General features: G+C 42.1%; 5 protein-coding genes across 37 annotated transcripts in view; all 5 read left to right on the forward strand.

The window, feature by feature from the left end:
* The window catches only part of LOC147338018 (protocadherin gamma-C5-like), a 308,494-nt gene that overhangs the window by 223,313 nt on the left and 63,455 nt on the right, over positions 1-21,726 (forward strand). The window contains exon 1 of one of the 33 annotated variants that reach the window (XM_086314438.1): positions 81-2,959. The exons of 29 other annotated variants lie outside the window; for them this stretch is intronic. In XM_086314438.1, coding sequence (XP_086170564.1) covers positions 575-2,959 — 2,385 coding nt within the window. In that variant the 5' untranslated portion in view covers positions 81-574. Of the gene's footprint in view, positions 1-80; positions 2,960-14,146; positions 16,915-21,726 lie in introns of those variants that run through there. 3 more of the 33 variants (XM_086314577.1, XM_086314456.1, XM_086314604.1) reach the window with 3 other exon arrangements.
* On the forward strand, positions 3,915-7,260 carry LOC147338044 (protocadherin beta-16-like). Its single transcript, XM_086263376.1, has 2 exons — positions 3,915-6,577; positions 7,177-7,260. Exons 1-2 carry the CDS (start codon positions 4,118-4,120, stop codon positions 7,258-7,260), a joined length of 2,544 nt encoding a protein of 847 aa, XP_086119502.1. The 5' UTR covers positions 3,915-4,117.
* Positions 7,628-10,565, forward strand: LOC147338045 (protocadherin beta-16-like). The gene has a single exon (XM_086263458.1). It carries the CDS (start codon positions 8,169-8,171, stop codon positions 10,563-10,565), a length of 2,397 nt encoding a protein of 798 aa, XP_086119584.1. The 5' UTR covers positions 7,628-8,168.
* LOC147338046 (protocadherin beta-16-like) lies at positions 11,048-13,932 on the forward strand. The gene has a single exon (XM_086263483.1). It carries the CDS (start codon positions 11,527-11,529, stop codon positions 13,930-13,932), a length of 2,406 nt encoding a protein of 801 aa, XP_086119609.1. The 5' UTR covers positions 11,048-11,526.
* On the forward strand, positions 16,952-19,987 carry LOC147338047 (protocadherin gamma-A7-like). The gene is made up of 3 exons (XM_086263507.1): positions 16,952-17,778; positions 19,066-19,849; positions 19,934-19,987. The coding sequence occupies exons 1-3, from the start codon at positions 17,465-17,467 to the stop codon at positions 19,985-19,987; spliced, it is 1,152 nt and encodes a 383-aa protein (XP_086119633.1). The 5' UTR covers positions 16,952-17,464.

Consider the following 21,726-nt stretch of genomic DNA (forward strand, 5'->3'; position numbering starts at 1 on the left):
TGGCGGGGGTGGGGGAGCTATCTATGTCATGTATTTCGCTTTGTTGAATTTGTGACAGTATTTTTAAGCAACTCGTCACATATCATCATGACTTAATAGTTCAGTTCAGTGGTATACGTAAAGAATATAGACTCTGTTATCTGTTCAACTAAAATACTTTATAAGGGAACTAGTATTCTCTAGTGTTGCAGACGTTAACTCTTTTATGGGCTGTGTTATCCTGGTATTTGTAAAAACAATAAGCCTTCGTGCACAACAGGCTTTTCCTTTAGTTTCCCAGGCGTTTTCTGTAGTTCCTAATTATGTACTCGTAGGGCCGCTGTTGGCCAGTGTGTTGATATTTCAGGGCACATTTAAAGAGAAACCTCGCTCGCCATAATGATATCACAGAGAGAAAGACGTCGTGTTCAAACGTCGGAGATCATTTTAACTAGAGCCGTTTTCAACCTTTCTTTAACCGATTCAAATGGTTTCGGAGTGATGTCTGTGTTTTATCACCTGTAAGGGACATTCGGTAATTGTGGATAATAGTTTTTTCCTGCTAATTTTCCAAGGGAACAGTTCGAACAGAACAATGAAATGGCAAGCGCTGTTGTTTTCCTTGGTCTTTTATCTCGGTCCAGTCATCGGCCAAATCAGCTACTCTATTCCCGAGGAGATGCCGAGTGGCTCTTTAGTCGGTAATATTGCCCAAGATTTGGGTTTGGATACAAAACGACTGAAATCTGGAAGAGCTCGCGTTTATACGGGAGACGGTGTGGAATATATTGAGCTAAACGGGGAACGCGGACTTCTTCTAATCAAAGAGAGGATCGACAGAGAAGCGATTTGCAGGCAGACAACACCTTGTGCTTTACATTTTCAGATCATTTTAGAAAACCCTATGGAGTTTTACAGTGTCACAGTCGAGATTATAGACATAAATGACAACCCCCCCACCTTTGAGAAAAGCGAGGTAACCTTTAAAATCAGTGAATCTGCTGTAATCGGAGGAAAATTTGTTCTGGACAGAGCAATTGATCTTGATGTCGGCAAAAATGGTCTTCAGAAATATGAGCTTAAACCTACCGATAATTTTGTACTGAAAGGGGACAGTCAAGGTAGTGGAACGGAAAAGGCTGAAATGATTTTACAGAAGCCTCTTGACAGAGAAAAGGAAGAGTCGATATCACTAGTTCTAACAGCCTTTGATGGCGGAGATCCGCAAATGTCAGGTACAATTCGAATTTTCATCACGGTATTAGATGTTAATGATAATGCGCCTGTCTTCACGCAGTCCACCTACACAGCCACTGTTTTTGAAAACGCCCCGGAAGGGACAGTTGTCACGAGTGTTAGTGCGTCAGATGCAGATCATGGATCAAATGGTAGAATAAAATATTCCATTACAAACAGTTTAGATCAAGCGCATGCCTTGTTTCAGATACATGAAGAAAGCGGAGAAATAAAATTAATTGGAAAAATTGATTATGAAAATGCACGAAATTACCATATTAACATACGTGCAAGTGATGATGGTGGACTTACAGATTCGTGCAAAGTTATCGTTGAAGTGGTGGATATAAACGACAACAAGCCAACGATTAATATAATGTCAAAATCAAATATGATATCTGAACACTCTAAACCTAACACTGTTGTTGCGATGATGAATGTTCAAGACCCAGATTCAAATGAAAACGGTAAAGTCCACTGTTTTATCAATGATAATACACATTTGTCTATTAAGTCAGCATCTAATAATTTCTACAGTTTAGTAACAGACAGTGATTTAGACAGAGAGAGAGCCTCTGAGTATAACATCACTGTGACCTGCTCTGATGAGGGAGTGCCCTCCCTCTCCAGCAGCGTCACTCTCACCTTACACATCTCAGACGTTAATGATAACGCACCTGTCTTTGAAAGGAGCTCATATGAGGCCTACATTGTAGAAAACAACACACCAGGTCTCTCTATATTCACAGTGAAAGCCACAGATGCTGACTGGAACCAGAATGCCCGTGTTTCTTACATACTGGAGGACTCCTCCGTTAACGGAGTGCCAGTCTCCTCATATGTGTCCGTTAGTGCTGATAGTGGAGTCATCCATGCAGTGCGCTCTTTTGACTACGAGCAGATCAAAGACTTCCACTTCCGCATAAGAGCACAGGATGGAGGCTCTCCTCCACTCAGCAGCAACGTGACTGTGAAAATAATGATCCAAGACCAGAACGACAACCCCCCTCAGGTTCTGTACCCAGTCCAGACTGGTGGCTCTCTGGTGGCTGAAATGGTGCCTCGTTCAGCAGATGTGGGCTATCTGGTGACTAAAGTGGTGGCTGTTGATGTGGACTCTGGACAGAATGCCTGGCTCTCCTATAAACTGCAGAAAGCCACAGACAGGGCGCTGTTTGAAGTGGGCTTACAGAATGGAGAAATCAGAACTATCCGCCAAGTCACTGATAAAGATGCTGTCAAACAGAGACTGACTGTTATAGTGGAGGACAACGGACAGCCCTCTCGTTCAGCTACAGTTGTTGTTAACGTGGCGGTGGCGGACAGCTTCCCTGAAGTGCTGTCGGAGTTCACTGAGTTGACCCACGACAAGGAGTACAATGACAACCTGACTTTTTACTTAGTCTTGGCTCTGGCTGTAGTTTCCTTCCTCTTCATCACGTGTTTAGTGGTTATTATATCAGTCAAAATCTACAGGTGGAGACAGTCTCGCATCCTGTATCACTCCAACCTCCCTGTCATTCCATATTATCCACCACGTTACTCAGACACTTTGGGGACAGGGACTCTGCCACATGTGTACAACTACGAGGTGTGCAGGACGACTGACTCCAGAAAGAGTGACTGTAAGTTCGGCAGAGCTGGTAGTCAGAACGTGCTGATAATGGACCCCAGTTCTACAGGAACGATGCAGCGGATACAGAGTGAAAAGAGTATCCTGGATGAACCAGACTCTCCTCTTGAGGTTAGACTTACATGCTGATATTTCATACTTTTGGAATCTTTGCACTGTTTTCGATCTGTCAAGTGGCTTATGACTTTTTCAGTATCTAGGTTCATTTGTGCTTTCTTATTTGTTTTGTTACCACATGTCAGTGTCAATCAGTACAGACTGCATATATTCCATGTGCTTGTCTTTGGAGTTTTAGCATTACTACCTGTAGGAGCCATATGTTAGTCTTTCCTTTTTTGGATTAAGAGGGTTGGTTTAAGTTCACACACTGTATTGGTGCACGGTTGTGGGGCGTGACTCATGGGTGTGTATTAGATGATAAATGTCGTTGCACTCACCTGTTCACAGCACCTGCTGTTTGATGAGCAGAAAGGTAGGGTGAGCATTACGGGAAACTTTCTATTGACCGCAGCTTGATGTATAGTTTAATGCACTAGTTGATGCCGTAGTCTGATGTTGCAGTTTGACATAACAATTGGTGTAATATTTTGTCAGTTGCAGTCATGTTTGTTTGTGCAGTCTCTGCATTTGTAATACATTTGATCCAATGTACTGAGTTGTGGGTTTGGACAGTACAATGTGGAATAAAAGGAACAAATAGCTCAGAGGTGCATTTTATGTGTTTATTGTTGCGTGTAGTCAGTATCCTCATGTTTAGCCTGCCACGGCCGTTGGTGTTGGAGGAGCCACAACCCCACCAGTGAATATGCTTACATAAAGTCACTAACCTTTGAACCTATTAGGCATGAGGTATGAGGCATTAGTTTTAATTATTAAAACACTTAAATGGTTACATTGTCAGTTGTGTAATATAATCTAATCTGTAACAGGTTAGATTATCTAAAAGCTTTAAAGTTTACTAGTCGTCATAATAATAATAATAATAATAATAATAATAATAATAATAATAATAGTTGTTGTTTTTGTTTTCTATGAGCATCATCATCATCATCCTCATTCCAGATTTTGCTGTTTGGTCTGTTGAACAGAAAGGGCCGCTATTGGCTCGAGTATGGCAGCATTCGTCAACGCTGAAAATTGTACCTCCCCTTTAGATTTGCACACTGGTAGACAATGAAACGCACAGTAACCGCCTGTTCTCTTTTATAAGGAATACCGCTTACGGAGATCGAAAAGTTATTCTTTTTTCGCTGAAACTGTCTTTGAGATATGGTCGGAATTATTATCATGATTCGTGTGGATTGCAGTTTTATTAAAAGGACACAGGATTATCCCTGCAAAGCAATGAGGCGGCAAGTACTGTTGTTCTTCTTGGTTTTCTTTCTCACCTCGGTGTTCGGGCAGGTCAGTTACTCCATTCCTGAGGAAATGGAGAAAGGGTCTTTAGTGTGTAATGTGGCTCAGGATTTAGGTTTAGACATTAAAAGGCTGAAATCCGGCAGAGCGCGCGTTCATTCTGGAGATAGTGCCGAATATATTGAGCTGAATAGAGACCGTGGTGTCCTCCTTATAAAAGAAAGGATAGACAGAGAAACGCTGTGTGGCGACACGACGCCCTGTGCTTTACTTTTACAGATGATTCTGGAAAATCCGATGGAACTGTTTCGAATAACAATAGAAATCACAGATATTAATGACAATGCTCCCAGCTTTGCATCGAGCGAAAAGCGCTTCGAAATCAGCGAGTCAACCATCATTGGGTCTAAATTTGTGCTGGAGAAAGCCATCGATGCTGACATCGGTACAAATGGTCTCCAGAGCTATTCCCTTAATCCAACAAACAACTTTGCGCTGAAATTAGAGAACCAAGCGGATGGGAGTAAGAAGGTGGAAATGATTCTACAGAAGCCTCTGGATCGAGAGCAAGAACAACATATATTGTTATTATTAACTGCTCAGGATGGCGGGCAGCCGCGTATGTCAGGTACAATGCAGATCACTGTTAACGTATTGGATGCAAACGACAATGCACCAATTTTCACTAAGCCAGTATATAAAGCAACAATAACCGAGAATTCACCGGCTGGAACCAGCGTTATAACTGTTAGAGCATCTGACAAAGATGGAGGCTCTAACGGGGAAATATCATACGCAATTTCAAACAGCAAACGTCGTTTGTCCGATTTATTTCAGATTGATAGAAAAACTGGAGAGGTTATCGTGATCGGTCAAATAGACTATGAAAAAACGAAGCTCTTCCAAATAGATATAGAAGCTACGGACAATGGTGGGCTCTCTGATTCCAGTAAGATTCTCTTAGATGTTACTGATGTCAATGACAACAGCCCTCAGCTGAAAATACTCTCTAAGTCAGATGCCATTTTAGAAGACTCGCCTGAGAGTACTGTAATTGCAATGCTAAGCGTGAATGACCCTGACTCTGACAGGAATGGAGAGGTGAAGTGTAATATTAATGATAATGCTCCTTTTAAAATACTTAATACCATGAATGGCTTTTACAATTTGCTGACAGAGGTTGCTTTAGACAGAGAAGTTGCGTCTCATTATAATATCACTGTGACCTGCACTGATGAGGGAGTGCCCTCTCTTTCCAGCAGTGTCACTCTCACCTTACAGATCTCAGACGTTAATGATAACGCACCTGTCTTTGAGAGAAGCTCATATGAGGCCTATATTGTAGAAAACAACACACCAGGTCTCTCTATATTCACAGTCAAAGCAACAGACGCTGACTGGAATCAGAATGCCCGTGTTTCTTACATACTGGAGGACTCCTCCGTTAACGGGGTGCCAGTCTCCTCGTATGTGTCCGTTAGTGCTGATAGTGGAGTCATCCATGCAGTGCGCTCTTTTGACTACGAGCAGATCAAAGATTTCCACTTCAGCGTAAAAGCGCAGGATGGAGGCTCTCCTCCACTCAGCAGCAACGTGACTGTGAAAATAATGATCCAAGACCAGAACGACAACCCCCCTCAGGTTCTGTACCCAGTCCAGACTGGTGGCTCTCTGGTGGCTGAAATGGTGCCTCGTTCAGCAGATGTGGGCTATCTGGTGACTAAAGTGGTGGCTGTTGATGTGGACTCTGGACAGAATGCCTGGCTCTCCTATAAACTGCAGAAAGCCACAGACAGGGCGCTGTTTGAAGTGGGCTTACAGAATGGAGAAATCAGAACTATCCGCCAAGTCACTGATAAAGATGCTGTCAAACAAAGACTGACTGTTATAGTGGAGGACAACGGACAGCCCTCTCGTTCTGCTACAGTCATTGTTAACGTGGCGGTGGCGGACAGCTTCCCTGAAGTGCTGTCGGAGTTCACTGAGTTGACCCACGACAAGGAGTACAATGACAACCTGACTTTTTACTTAGTCTTGGCTCTGGCTGTAGTTTCCTTCCTCTTCATCACGTGTTTAGTGGTTATTATATCAGTCAAAATCTACAGGTGGAGACAGTCTCGCATCCTGTATCACTCCAACCTGCCTGTCATTCCATATTATCCACCACGTTACTCAGACACTTTGGGCAAAGGGACTCTGCCACATGTGTACAATTACGAGGTGTGCAGGACGACTGACTCCAGAAAGAGTGACTGTAAGTTCGGCAGAGCTGGTAGTCAGAACGTGCTGATAATGGACCCCAGTTCTACAGGAACGATGCAGCGGATACAGAGTGAAAAGAGCATCCTGGATGAACCAGACTCTCCTCTAGAGGTTAGAATAATTATTACATCACAAATGGCACAATATATCTTTATAACTTGTTATTTTAGTTAGTCTTTCTTTTTTTTCAGCACCTTGGAGAGCAACATGTAACGATATAATTTAGCTTGATATGAAAAAGACTGCTACGTATTTAATGTGATCTGAGGATCGTTTTCAACTTTTGTGAGAATCTTCTTTTATTTTAGACAGTTTTTATATACAATGTTATACACACCATTTAAATTTAAGTGGCTTTCTGGGTATTTACACTTTTGTCGTCTTTCTACATACATACATCTATTCGCTTCCGCTTATCCTTTTCGGGGTTGCGGGGGTGCTGAACCTTATCCCAGCTGTCATAAGCCGAGAGGCGGGGTACACCCTGGACAATAACTTGTTATTTTAGTTAATCTTTGTTTTCTTCAGCACCTTAGAGAGTAACATGTATAAGTATATCATTTAGTTTGTTATGAAAAAACTGCTACGTATTTAACATTATTTGGGGATGGTTTTCAACTTTTGTGAGATTCTTCTGACTCTCCTCTGGAGGTTAGTTAAAAATGATTTGGCCAACTTTGAAGTGTTAACTTTTTTTCTGTCTGAACCAGATCGGTGATTCTGTTCATCTTGACGTAGCGTTTCAGTGGGAGAAAGGTTTTGTCGCTCATCCAAGTGACTTCTTCAGTTCCTAGGAACGAACCTCCCAGCCCATTGTTCCTTCAGTGGTGCTAGTTTCAGTCATTATGCAAATGTACTGCTTATAAGATTGGGGAAATCTGCAGTCAGCTGAGACTGATGAGTGACGAAACGTTTGTCCCACTGAAAACGTTATGTCCAGATGAACAGAATTAACTTTTGAGGATTTGCTTACCTGGATGATTGAGCATGCATCAAGATGTCTGCACCAGACTTGTGTTTCTGGATGAACCAGACTCTGCTATAGAGGTCTGTCTTTTGGGTTTAATATATATTTTTTAATCTGCGTGTATGCGTGAGGTACTATTCTGTGAAAAATAAACGCGAGTCCAACAGCGATTCAGCACCGTGGACAGTGACAAATAGGGCACAGTTCTACATTGTTAGTCCTTTTTATGCGCCTCTTGTAAATTCTTTTTTTTTTTTTCAACAATCTCTCGTTTTCATTCTGTGTGAATGAATTTCCATTGTTACGTTCATTCCAGTGTTGCTTAAGATGAGAAAACGCCGTTTGGTTTTTCTGTCATCCTCCTCATTTTCATTATAGACACGCGCTTTCTTTTTTCTGCTTCTTTTTTGTCCTTCTTCTTCTACTGTTTGCCTCGTGTACTTTCACCTTGTGAACTCATCGCGCCGCTGTTGCACAATGTGTCAAGTTATTGACTCTCTTTAATAACACATCCATCCAGTCAGCATCCCGGCATATTACGAAGCATACTCAGACGTAGGACGCACAGTTTAGGAATCAGATCAAAATCACAGGCACCTTAAAACGGATTCCTACTGTAACGGGTGGATTAAAACAGATTCCTTTTTATCTTTTCTATTCATTTTGGTGGAATTTTAATCGTTAAACGGAATAAAACAACATAACTGTGGTGTGACAGCGGTGTCGGACAGAACAATGGAACGGCAAGTACTGATAATCTCCATTTTCTGCCTCAGTTATGTGGTCGGGCAGGTTAGCTATTCAGTTCCAGAAGAAATGGCGAAAGGATCTTTGGTGGGCAATATAGCCCAAGATTTAGGTTTAGATGTCAAACGTCTTAGGTCAGGTAAAGCTCGTCTCTATACCGGAGACAGCGTTCAGTACATCGAGCTGAATAGAGAAAGAGGAGTCCTCCTCATTAAAGAAAAAATAGACCGCGAAGTCCTGTGCAGACAGACAACGCCTTGTGCTTTACATTTTCAAATAACGTTAGAGAGCCCACTGGAATTATTCCCAGTTACGGTTGAAATTACCGATGTTAATGATAATGCTCCAGTTTTCCAAAAGGAGGAGAGAGTGTTTGAAATCAGCGAATCAGCGATCGTCGGCTCTAAGTTTATGCTAGAAAAAGCAATAGACCCAGATATCGGACTGAATGGACTGCAGAGATACACTCTTAAGCCGAGTGACAATTTTGTTCTTAAATTGCACGCACAAAGTGATGGAAGCAAGAAAGTAGAAATGATTTTACAGAAGCCATTGGACCGAGAGAAACAAGAACATATATCTTTAGTTTTGACTGCGGAAGATGGAGGTGAACCGCAAATGACAGGAACAATGAAAATCTATGTTACCGTGTTAGATGTAAACGATAATGCACCTGTTTTTAGTAAACCCGTTTACAAAGCAAGTATTACGGAAAACTCTGTTAAGGGAACACTTGTTACTAAGGTCACGGCTTCTGACGCAGACAAAGGCACAAATGGAGAGGTGACCTATGTAATCGGAAATAGCATGGATACAGTTTCAAAGTTATTTCATATTAATAATGAAGGTGATGTGATATTAGATCGTCTGATTGACTACGAAATTGAAAAAAATTATAATATAGACATAGAAGCAATCGATCAAGGTGGACTCTCTGACTCAAGTAAACTAATCATTGATGTAATTGACGTGAATGACAATAGACCCGTTGTAAATATGATTTCAGCGTCAGGCTCAATACCGGAGGACTCAGCCCGCAAGACAGTAATAGCTTTAATGAGCGTAAATGACCCTGATTCTGAAAATAATGGGAAAGTGAATTGCGTGATAAATGAAAATATTCCATTTGAAATTAAATTTACATCTAACAATTTCTATAGTTTAGTGACAGACAGTGATTTAGACAGAGAGAGAGCCTCTAACTATAATATCACTGTGACCTGCTCTGATGAGGGAGTGCCCTCCCTCTCCAGCAGCGTCACTCTCACCTTACAGATCTCAGACGTTAATGATAACGCACCTGTTTTTGAGAGGAGCTCATATGAGGCCTACATTGTAGAAAACAATACACCAATTCTCTCTATATTCACAGTCAAAGCCACAGACGCTGACTGGAACCAGAATGCCCGTGTTTCTTACATACTGGAGGACTCCTCCGTTAACGGAGTGCCAGTCTCCTCATATGTGTCCGTTAGTGCTGATAGTGGAGTCATCCATGCAGTGCGCTCTTTTGACTACGAGCAGATCAAAGACTTCCACTTCCGCGTAAAAGCGCAGGATGGAGGCTCTCCTCCACTCAGCAGCAACGTGACTGTGAAAATAATGATCCAGGACCAGAACGACAACCCTCCTCAGGTTCTGTACCCAGTCCAGACTGGTGGCTCTCTGGTGGCTGAAATGGTGCCTCGTTCAGCAGATGTGGGCTATCTGGTGACTAAAGTGGTGGCTGTTGATGTGGACTCTGGACAGAACGCCTGGCTCTCCTATAAACTGCAGAAAGCCACAGACAGGGCGCTGTTTGAAGTGGGCTTACAGAATGGAGAAATCAGAACTATCCGCCAAGTCACTGATAAAGATGCTGTCAAGCAAAGACTGACTGTTATAGTGGAGGACAACGGGCAGCCTTCCCGTTCAGCTACAGTCGTTGTTAACGTGGCGGTGGCGGACAGCTTCCCTGAAGTGCTGTCGGAGTTCACTGAGTTGACCCACGACAAGGAGTACAATGACAACCTGACTTTTTACTTAGTCTTGGCTCTGGCTGTAGTTTCCTTCCTCTTCATCACGTGTTTAGTGGTTATTATATCAGTCAAAATCTACAGGTGGAGACAGTCTCGCATCCTGTATCACTCCAACCTGCCCGTCATTCCATATTATCCACCACGTTACTCAGACACTTTGGGGACAGGGACTCTGCCACATGTGTACAATTACGAGGTGTGTAGGACGACTGACTCCAGAAAGAGTGACTGTAAGTTCGGCAGAGCTGGTAGTCAGAACGTGCTGATAATGGACCCCAGTTCTACAGGAACGATGCAGCGGATACAGAGTGAAAAGAGCATCCTGGATGAACCAGACTCTCCTCTAGAGGTTAGCATTTCTGAATAATACGTTTCTGAATAATCGTTATGTTACACACTAAAGTGGTTGGAAAGATAAAACTACACTTGTATTTTCTCACATTATCTTCTTTCTATCATTTTAGCCATTTCATAATTTGAGAAAGGTATTAGAAACCAATTTACATGTTGTAATTTGTGTGCAAAACTAAGCAATTATTGCTGTGTTGATCTATATTTACCAAGGTATTCCAAACCCAGCTAAGCCATATTTTAGTACTTATTTTTCATATTAGTAGTCTAAATATTTTAGGACATTTTAATAGTGTATTGGAATAGTTATTGAAAACGGCATTTTAGGCCTGAAAAAGTCATATCAGTTATAACAGGCTTTCCTGTAAAGATGAGAATGTTACGACACATAAGCCCCATTTCTGTTGCATTTGCTCACCATGTTGTATTCAATCGCTGACAGCGTGTTCATTCTATATCTGTGTACATGAGTGTCAGTGTCTTCTGTTTTTGTTTTTTTGGGGGGGTTTCAATCTTGGGGAATTCCCTACACCAACCTATTTTTCTTGCGATATCTTTAATTCACTTTCAATTGCATTTAACGACATAGAATACCAGTTGACAGTATAAAATCGTTTAACTTTAATATTTTTGAGATCGCTCCAAATGTTTCTTTTTTTGTTTTTGTTTTTTCATCTTTTCTCCTGTAGTTTTGCCGTCTGTACTCTGAGGGACGCTGTAGTCTAGCATGTTACTCTGCAAGCGTACGTTGTCAACAGTTCCTCCCCAATCTTAAAACCCCAGCGACAGGAGGCACATACTGGATAGAGGACACGACGTTTTCGAGTGGACGGGAAAACATGTCTCGGTTATTGTTTTGTTCTTTGTCGAGGAATATGCATTGACTTTCTGGCGTTCCTTGGGAATAAAGGTTGACGCATTTTATTCAGCAGAAAAAAACGTGTGTTTCTGCCGGTGTCATATTACCGAGGAGAACAATGAAACGGCAAGTACCGTTTTTTGTCTCGTTCCTTTTTGTCAGCTCCGTTTTGGGGCATGTCAGCTACTCCATTAACGAGGAAATGTCAGTGGGTTCCGTAATTGGAAGAATAGCACAAGATTTGGGTTTGGACGTAGAGAAACTAAAATCACGCAAGGCTCGTGTGTTTTTTGGTGATAGCAGAGAATATATTGAGCTAAATAAAGATAGGGGAGTCCTCCTTATCAAAGAAAGAATAGACAGAGAGACGCTCTGTGGTCAGATGATTCCATGTGCTCTACAATTCCAAATTATTTTAGAGAAACCTATTGAATTTTACAGAGTACATGTTGAAATTGTGGATATAAATGATAATACCCCCCTTTTCGAAAAAGGGGATATTAAATTTAAAATAAGCGAGTCTGCAGTCATCGGGTCGAAATTTGATTTAGAAAGGGCGGTGGATTTGGATGTGGGAATTAATGGTCTCCAAAACTACATCCTCAAACCGACTGATAATTTTGCTCTTAAATTACACAATCAGGCAGACGGCTCCCGAAATGTTGAGATGGTTTTAAAACAGCCTCTTGACAGAGAGAAAAATGAACATTTATCTTTAGTGTTGACGGCCGTAGATGGAGGAGAACCTCAGCTGTCAGGGACAATGCAGATTCAGATCACGGTGTTAGATGCTAATGATAATGCACCCGTTTTCACGAAGTCGGTATACAAAGCTAATGTCGCAGAAAATTCACCAAGAGGCACAGTTGTAACCATAGTCAGTGCATCAGATGCTGATTACGGATCAAATGGACGAATAACGTATTCGATCAGAAATACTTTAGACGATGTCAGACAGTTGTTTGAGGTAAATGAACACACGGGCGAGGTTAGATTAACAGGAAATATTGACTACGAAAAGTCAAACAATTATCGGATAAATGTGCGTGCAAGTGATGACGGAGGACTAACGGACACATGCAAAGTAATAGTTGACGTTATAGATGTGAACGATAATCACCCCATTATTAATATAATGTCTGAAACAAATGTTATATCTGAAGATATCAAAAGCAACACTGTAGTGACAATAATTAATATTCAAGACATAGACGACAGCGAGAATGGCAAAGTCAGCTGCACAATAAATGAAAATATTCCGTTCATATTACAATCAACGGAAAATAATTTCTATACCTTAGTAACAGACAGTGATTTAGACAGAGAGAGAGCCTCTGAGTATAACATCACTGTGACCTGCTCTGATGAGGGAGTGCCCTCCCTCTCCAGCAGCGTCACTCTCACCTTACAGATCTCAGACGTTAATGATAACACACCTGTCTTTGAGAGAAGCTCATATGAGGCCTACATTGTAGAAAACAACACACCGGGCCTCTCTATATTCACAGTCAAAGCCACCGACGCTGACTGGAACCAGAATGCCCGTGTTTCTTACATACTGGAGGACTCCTCCGTTAACGGAGTGCCAGTCTCCTCATATGTGTCCGTTAGTGCAGATAGTGGAGTCATCCATGCAGTGCGCTCTTTTGACTACGAGCAGATCAAAGACTTCCACTTCCGCGTAAAAGTGCAGGATGGAGGCTCTCCTCCACTCAGCAGCAACGTGACTGTGAAAATAATGATCCAAGACCAGAACGACAACCCCCCTCAGGTTCTGTACCCAGTCCAGACTGGTGGCTCTCTGGTGGCTGAAATGGTGCCTCGTTCAGCAGATGTGGGCTATCTGGTGACTAAAGTGGTGGCTGTTGATGTGGACTCTGGACAGAATGCCTGGCTCTCCTATAAACTGCAGAAAGCCACAGACAGGGCGCTGTTTGAAGTGGGCTTACAGAATGGAGAAATCAGAACTATCCGCCAAGTCACTGATAAAGATGCTGTCAAACAAAGACTGACTGTTATAGTGGAGGACAACGGGCAGCCCTCTCGTTCAGCTACAGTCATTGTTAACGTGGCGGTGGCGGACAGCTTCCCTGAAGTGCTGTCGGAGTTCACTGAGTTGACACACGACAAGGATTACAATGACAACCTGACTTTTTACTTAGTCTTGGCTCTGGCTGTAGTTTCCTTCCTCTTCATCACGTGTTTAGTGGTTATTATATCAGTCAAAATCTACAGGTGGAGACAGTCTCGCATCCTGTATCACTCCAACCTGCCTGTCATTCCATATTATCCACCTCGATACTCAGACACTTTGGGGACAGGGACTCTTCCACATGTGTACAATTACGAGGTGTGCAGGACGACTGACTCCAGAAAGAGTGACTGTAAGTTCGGCAGAGCTGGTAGTCAGAACGTGCTGATAATGGACCCCAGTTCTACAGGAACGATGCAGCGGATACAGAGTGAAAAGAGCATCCTGGATGAACCAGACTCTCCTCTAGAGGTTAGACTCTTTAAATTCTGATAAACCTATACAATACTATTCCCCGCTGTTTTTACTACCTGTCCAAGTAATTTCAGTACCTTGGATAGCGATGGGATTATCGCTTTTATTATTGTGTATCTTTTTTTCCCTAATCCTTGTCCTATTTTGCTTACACTTCAGTTGAGTAGTTTCGTATTGAATTAATATTTTATCAATAAGGGAACTCGTTGTCTAATTTAGTATTATCTTATTTGTAATTAAAACGGAATCATTAATGTGTTTTGTCTGGTATTTTCGCTAAAATTTATAGGTGTAGTGTTAGAGAGACTTTTAAATCCTGAAAATTGCACTTTCGAGTTTTGAACTCAGTGGGCCGCTGTTGACCAGCGTCAGCATTTTTTTTAAATTATTTGAAACACGGCACATCCTCCGTCCTCTCAAAGAGCGAAGGACTCGTGTGCATGCGGAATACACTGTAGTGCATAAGGTAGAAGGCACGAATAATCTTCATGGAATAACCATATCGTTGGATTTTAATTCATCAAAACTTAGCTGTACATTTAATTTTTGCTCTGTAACGCGGATTGCGAAACAAAGAGAGAACATTAGTTCTGTTCGACGGATGTGCTTAACAGAACAATGAAAGGGCAAGTACTGTTGTTTTTCTTGGTCGTGTTTCCTCGTTTTGTGTTCGGCCAGGTCAGCTACTCTATCCCCGAGGAAATGGCGAAAGGCTCTTTAGTCGGTTATATAGCTCAGGATTTGGGTTTAGATGTTAAACGATTAAAAGCCGGCAGGGCTCGTATCCACACCGGAGACAATGCAGAGTATCTTCAGCTTAACAAGGAAAAGGGACTACTCGTCATCAAAGAAAAAATAGACCGCGAGGCTCTCTGTGGCCAGACGACGCCTTGTGCTTTACATTTTCAAATTGCTTTAGAAAATCCAATAGAAATATTTCCCGTCACTGTAGTAATCACAGACATTAATGACAACGCTCCCGTATTTGAAAGGGAAGAGAGGCGCTTTGAAATCAGCGAGTCTGCAGTCGTCGGTTCTAAATTCATGCTAGAAAAAGCAATAGATCCAGATATAGGATTAAATGGTCTTCAGAGCTATACATTGAAGCCCAACGACAATTTTATACTTAAAATGAACAGTCAGTCTGATGGTGGTAAAAAGGTCGAGATGATTTTACAGAAGTCTCTAGACAGAGAGAAGCAGGAGTATGCATCATTGCTGTTAACAGCTGTTGATGGAGGAGAGCCTCAAAGGTCTGGGACTATGCAGATTCATATTACAGTGTTAGACGTTAATGATAACGCCCCTGTTTTTACACAAACCGTTTACAAAGCTGAAATCAAAGAGAACTCAGTCAACGGGACAGTCATTACCAAAGTGAGCGCCTCCGATGCAGATAAAGGCTCTAATGGGGAGGTTAGCTACGTAATTGGAAATAGCATGAGGGGCCTTTCAAATGTATTCGTCATTACGGAAGACGGGCATCTTGTACTAAATGCCCCTCTTGATTATGAAAAAGCCCAAAAGTATGAGATTTACGTAGAGGCAGTGGACAGAGGAGGACTGTCTGATTCGAGCAAAGTCATTATTGATGTAGGAGACATTAATGACAACAGTCCAGTTATAAAAATAATATCGTCGTCAATTTCAATAGGAGAAAATTCGCCTTCGGGCACAGTGGTAGCTGTAATGAGTGTTAATGATCCTGATTCCGACGTAAATGGTAAAGTCGAGTGTACGATTAATAAAAACACACCATTTGCAATTACTTCTACATCCAGTAATTTTTACAGCATTATAACAGACAGTGATTTAGACAGAGAGAGAGCCTCTGAGTATAATATAACTGTGACCTGCACTGATGAGGGAGTGCCCTCCCTCTCCAGCAGCGTCACTCTCACCTTACAGATCTCAGACGTTAATGATAACGCACCTGTCTTTGAGAGGAGCTCATATGAGGCCTACATTGTAGAAAACAATACACCAGGTCTCTCTATATTCACAGTCAAAGCCACCGACGCTGACTGGAACCAGAATGCCCGTGTTTCTTACATACTGGAGGACTCCTCCGTTAACGGAGTGCCAGTCTCCTCATATGTGTCCGTTAGTGCTGATAGTGGAGTCATCCATGCAGTGCGCTCTTTTGACTACGAGCAGATCAAAGATTTCCACTTCCGCGTAAGAGCACAGGATGGAGGCTCTCCTCCACTCAGCAGCAACGTGACTGTGAAAATAATGATCCAAGACCAGAACGACAACCCCCCTCAGGTTCTGTACCCAGTCCAGACTGGTGGCTCTCTGGTGGCTGAAATGGTGCCTCGTTCAGCAGATGTGGGTTATCTGGTGACGAAAGTGGTGGCTGTTGATGTGGACTCTGGACAGAATGCCTGGCTCTCCTATAAACTGCAGAAAGCCACAGACAGGGCGCTGTTTGAAGTGGGCTTACAGAATGGAGAAATCAGAACTATCCGCCAAGTCACTGATAAAGATGCTGTCAAACAAAGACTGACTGTTATAGTGGAGGACAACGGACAGCCCTATCGTTCAGCTACAGTCGTTGTTAACGTGGCGGTGGCGGACAGCTTCCCTGAGGTGCTGTCGGAGTTCACTGAGTTGACACACGACAAGGAGTACAATGACAACCTGACTTTTTACTTAGTCTTGGCTCTGGCTGTAGTTTCCTTCCTCTTCATCACGTGTTTAGTGGTTATTATATCAGTCAAAATCTACAGGTGGAGACAGTCTCGCATCCTGTATCACTCCAACCTGCCTGTCATTCCATATTATCCACCACGTTACTCAGACACTTTGGGCACAGGGACTCTGCCACACGTGTACAATTACGAGGTGTGTAGGACGACTGACTCCAGAAAGAGTGACTGTAAGTTCGGCAGAGCTGGTAGTCAGAACGTGCTGATAATGGACCCCAGTTCTACAGGAACGATGCAGCGGATACAGAGTGAAAAGAGCATCCTGGATGAACCAGACTCTCCTCTAGAGGTTAGAATTAATATTACATCACAAACGACGCAATATAACTTGTTATTTTCGTTAGTCTTTTTTTCAGCACCTTGGAGAGCAACATGTATAAGTATATCATTTAGTTTACGTATTTAACATGATTTGAGGCTCGTTTTCAACTTTTGTGGGATTTGTCTTGTATTTTAGACAGTTTTTATAAAACAAAAATGTTATACACAACATTTAAAATTGAGTGACTTTCTGGGTATTCACGCTTTTGTTATATGTCATCATTTCTCCTGTAATTTTGCTTTTTGAACTCAATGGGCCGCTGTTGCCTTCTTTGTTGCAGTTGTGGTATATTTTCTGCTGAGCCGCCTCTCCTTTTCGGTGTATTAGAGAAAAACGGCAGGACCGACCGCATTGTCTTCGTTTGTCAGGCGGATATGCACAAAGGCGACGCAAATTTTAACAATTTTCCTTCCGTTCTGAGGATTGTTTTTCTTCGTATTAATTGTGATTGTCTGTCTGCCATCCAAATGGATTTTTAGGAATCTTTCTTTTAATCTTAACGACCCACATACACAAAATGAGACGGCAAGTACAGCTGTTTATTTTACTTCTGGTTGTTTGTGATGCTTTCGGGCAGGTCAGTTACTCTGTTCCGGAGGAAATGGCGAAAGGTACCTTAGTTGGAAATATAGCTCTGGATTTAGGCTTAGATGTTAAAAGGCTAAAGCTGGGCAACGCTCGTGTTTATTCCGGTGATAGCAGAGAATACGTCGAGTTAAACGCCGAGAGAGGAGTCCTTCTAATCAGAGAGCGAATAGACAGAGAGGCGTTATGCGCTGACACGACGCCGTGCGCTGTGCATTTTCAGATTGTGTTAGAAAATCCTATGGAGTTTTACAGTGTTACAGTTGAAATAACAGATATTAATGATAATCCGCCAACGTTTGAAAAAAATGAAATTAAATTCATCATTAGTGAGTCTGCTGTTGTTGGGGCTAAATTTGATTTAGAAAGAGCTGTAGATTTGGATGTGGGTATAAACACTCTCCAAAGTTATGTCCTCAAACCAAGCGATAATTTTATGCTTAAATTGCACAACCAAGCTGACGGTACAAAAAATGTTGAAATGGTCTTACAAAAGCCCTTGGACAGAGAGAAAAATGATTTTATTGCGTTAGTGTTGACCGCTGTAGATGGAGGAGAGCCACAGATGTCAGGAACAATGCAGATTTTTATTTCAGTGTTAGACGTCAATGACAACGCACCCGTTTTTACGCAGCAGGTATACAAAGGCACTGTATCCGAAAATGCTACAAAAGGCACAACTGTGACTTCTGTTCGTGCTTCAGATGCTGATCATGGATTGAATGGCAAAATAACATATTCAATCACAAATACTTTGGATGACGTCAGACATATGTTTGAAATAAACGATGAAAACGGTGAAGTTAAATTGATTGGGCGGTTGGATTATGAAAAGAAAAGACATTTCCAAATCAATGTACGGGCAAGGGATAACGGAGGACTCACTGATTCTTGCAAAGTTATTGTCGATGTCGTTGATATAAATGACAATGAACCAACGATTAAAATTATGTCTAAATCAACAATTATATCAGAGAGTGCAAAGCCCAACACAGTTGTTACAATGATTAACATTCAAGACCCAGACTCAGATGAATATGGTAAAGTTCAATGTTTTATAAGTGATAATATTCCTTTCGTGTTGAAATCCACATCTAATAATTTCTATACCTTAGTAACAGACAGTGATTTAGACAGAGAGAGAGCCTCTGAGTATAACATCACTGTGACCTGCTCTGATGAGGGAGTGCCCTCCCTCTCCAGCAGCGTCACTCTCACCTTACACATCTCAGACATTAATGATAACGCACCTGTTTTTGAGAGGAGCTCATATGAGGCCTACATTGTAGAAAACAATACACCAAGTCTCTCTATATTCACAGTCAGAGCAACAGACGCTGACTGGAACCAGAACGCCCGTGTTTCTTACATACTGGAGGACTCCTCCGTTAACGGAGTGCCAGTCTCCTCGTATGTGTCCGTTAGTGCTGATAGTGGAGTCATCCATGCAGTGCGCTCTTTTGACTACGAGCAGATCAAAGATTTCCACTTCCGCGTAAGAGCGCAGGATGGAGGCTCTCCTCCACTCAGCAGCAACGTGACTGTGAAAATAATGATCCAAGACCAGAACGACAACCCCCCTCAGGTTCTGTACCCAGTTCAGACTGGTGGATCTCTGGTGGCTGAAATGGTGCCTCGTTCAGCAGATGTGGGCTATCTGGTGACGAAAGTGGTGGCTGTTGATGTGGACTCTGGACAGAATGCCTGGCTCTCCTATAAACTGCAGAAAGCCACAGACAGGGCGCTGTTTGAAGTGGGCTTACAGAATGGAGAAATCAGAACTATCCGCCAAGTCACTGATAAAGATGCTGTCAAACAAAGACTGACTGTTATAGTGGAGGACAACGGGCAGCCCTCTCGTTCTGCTACAGTCGTTGTTAACGTGGCGGTGGCGGACAGCTTCCCTGAAGTGCTGTCGGAGTTCACTGAGTTGACCCACGACAAGGAGTACAATGACAACCTGACTTTTTACTTAGTCTTGGCTCTGGCTGTAGTTTCCTTCCTCTTCATCACGTGTTTAGTGGTTATTATATCAGTCAAAATCTACAGGTGGAGACAGTCTCGCATCCTGTATCACTCCAACCTGCCTGTCATTCCATATTATCCACCACGTTACTCAGACACTTTGGGCACAGGGACTCTGCCACATGTGTACAACTACGAGGTGTGCAGGACGACTGACTCCAGAAAGAGTGACTGTAAGTTCGGCAGAGCTGGTAGTCAGAACGTGCTGATAATGGACCCCAGTTCTACAGGAACGATGCAGCGGATACAGAGTGAAAAGAGCATCCTGGATGAACCAGACTCTCCTCTGGAGGTTGGTTATTTTAGTTTCATTTCCGTAGCAAATGCAGGCCCGTTTTAATATGTAACGTGGTTGTGATTCTTTTTCCGTCTTCAGTCAGAACCATGGATAGAGATTACCTTTGTAACTTATTTCATAGATTTAACCTAAGGAGATTTTCGTTTTCATTTAAATTGTTTGTTGTTGTTTTTTATTTTGTTTGTTTGTTTTTAATGTCCAGCCTTTATATTGTTTCTAGTTCTCGGTATTGATTGTAATTTCAGGTATACAGAGTTTTATTGATGGAAACATATTATTCTCGCCTATTCTCACTCTAGGTTCAAAACATCTTTCAGTATTTGAAAACATTCTCATTTCTATCTCAATCACCTGTTCAAAATAGGCTCGCTCATTGCTCTTTCTTATTTAATGGAGATGGATTTCCTCATTCTAAGTTTTTTTTTTTATCGTATTAAAATCAGTCCTTATACAGCAATTTCATTTCTACCTAAACATTACTCTTCAGTTTTCATGAGTAATTCTTATGTATTTTTTACTTTGAACTCAGAGGGACGCTGTTGACCAGGATGTATCAGTTCGTCGCTGATGTGTAATAGTACCTCCCATCATCTCCTTCTATTTTGTCGAGAAGCACAGCTCAGAGATTCAATAAAAAACCGTTTGTGGGAATGTAACCGAACGCAGATACATAAACCTTGGGCTTTCTGTTACGGATTTCTGTTCAGTTAACGTGAATCGGGACAAAGGGTTTACATATGGATATTTTGATGATGGCAGGAGTAACAGCGAGACGGCAAGTACTATTGTTCATTTCGGTCCTCTCCCTCAGTGCAGCTGTCGGACAGGTCAGCTACTCTATTCCTGAGGAAATGGCGAAAGGCTCTTTCATTGGTAACATAGCTCAGGATTTAGGTTTAGACATCCAAAGACTGAAATCCGGCAGGGCTCGGGTTTTTACTCGAGACAACACAGCTTACATCGAGCTAAACAGCGAAAGGGGAATTCTCCTACTTAAAGAAAGGATAGACAGGGAGGCGCTGTGTGGACAAATGACGCCTTGCGCTTTACATTTTCAGATTTTATTAGAAAATCCGATGGAATTTTATAGTGTCACTGTTGAAATCACAGATATAAATGACAATCCTCCGACTTTCATCACGAACGAGGCACATTTTAATATAAGCGAATCTGCGCTGAGTGGCACAGCATTCGTTTTAGATCGGGCGACCGATCTTGATGTGGGCGAAAATAGTTTAAAAGCATATGCTCTTAAACCAAGTGATATATTTTCTCTGAAAATAAATAATCAGGGACAGGGTAGTAAAAACGTGGAGATGGTTCTGAATGCACCGCTGGACAGAGAGAAAAATGAACACCTACGTTTGGTTCTGACGGCGGTGGATGGTGGCGAGCCGCGGATGACGGGAACGATGCAGATTCACATTAATGTTTTAGACGCTAATGACAATGCTCCCGTTTTTACACAGCCCGTTTATAAAGCATTTATAAAGGAAAATGCACCAGTCGGAACTGTTGTAGGGACAGTTACTGCAACTGATGCAGATGACGGGTCTAATGGTAGAATAACTTATTCAATTTCAGCTATGCTAGATCATGCCTATGGTATTTTTGAAATCAATAAAAGAAGCGGTGAAGTCACTTTGATTGGAAAGGTTGACTATGAGAAAACCAGAACTTTTCAGATTAATATTCGAGCGAGTGATGACGGAGGTTTAAGTGGTTCATGCAAATTAATAGCTGATGTAATAGACACGAATGACAACCGCCCCGACATTCATATCATGTCTAAATCAAATGTTATATCAGAAGATGCGAAGCCTAACACCGTTGTAACAATGATAAATGTAGAAGATGCAGATTCATCTGAA

Source organism: Aulonocara sp. 'chitande type north' Nkhata Bay, linkage group LG2 (assembly GCF_057382095.1).
Source record: "Aulonocara sp. 'chitande type north' Nkhata Bay isolate Kocher_YH1m ecotype deep benthic linkage group LG2, A_spYH_male_GT1.1, whole genome shotgun sequence".
Lineage (NCBI taxonomy): Eukaryota > Metazoa > Chordata > Actinopteri > Cichliformes > Cichlidae > Aulonocara > Aulonocara sp. 'chitande type north' Nkhata Bay.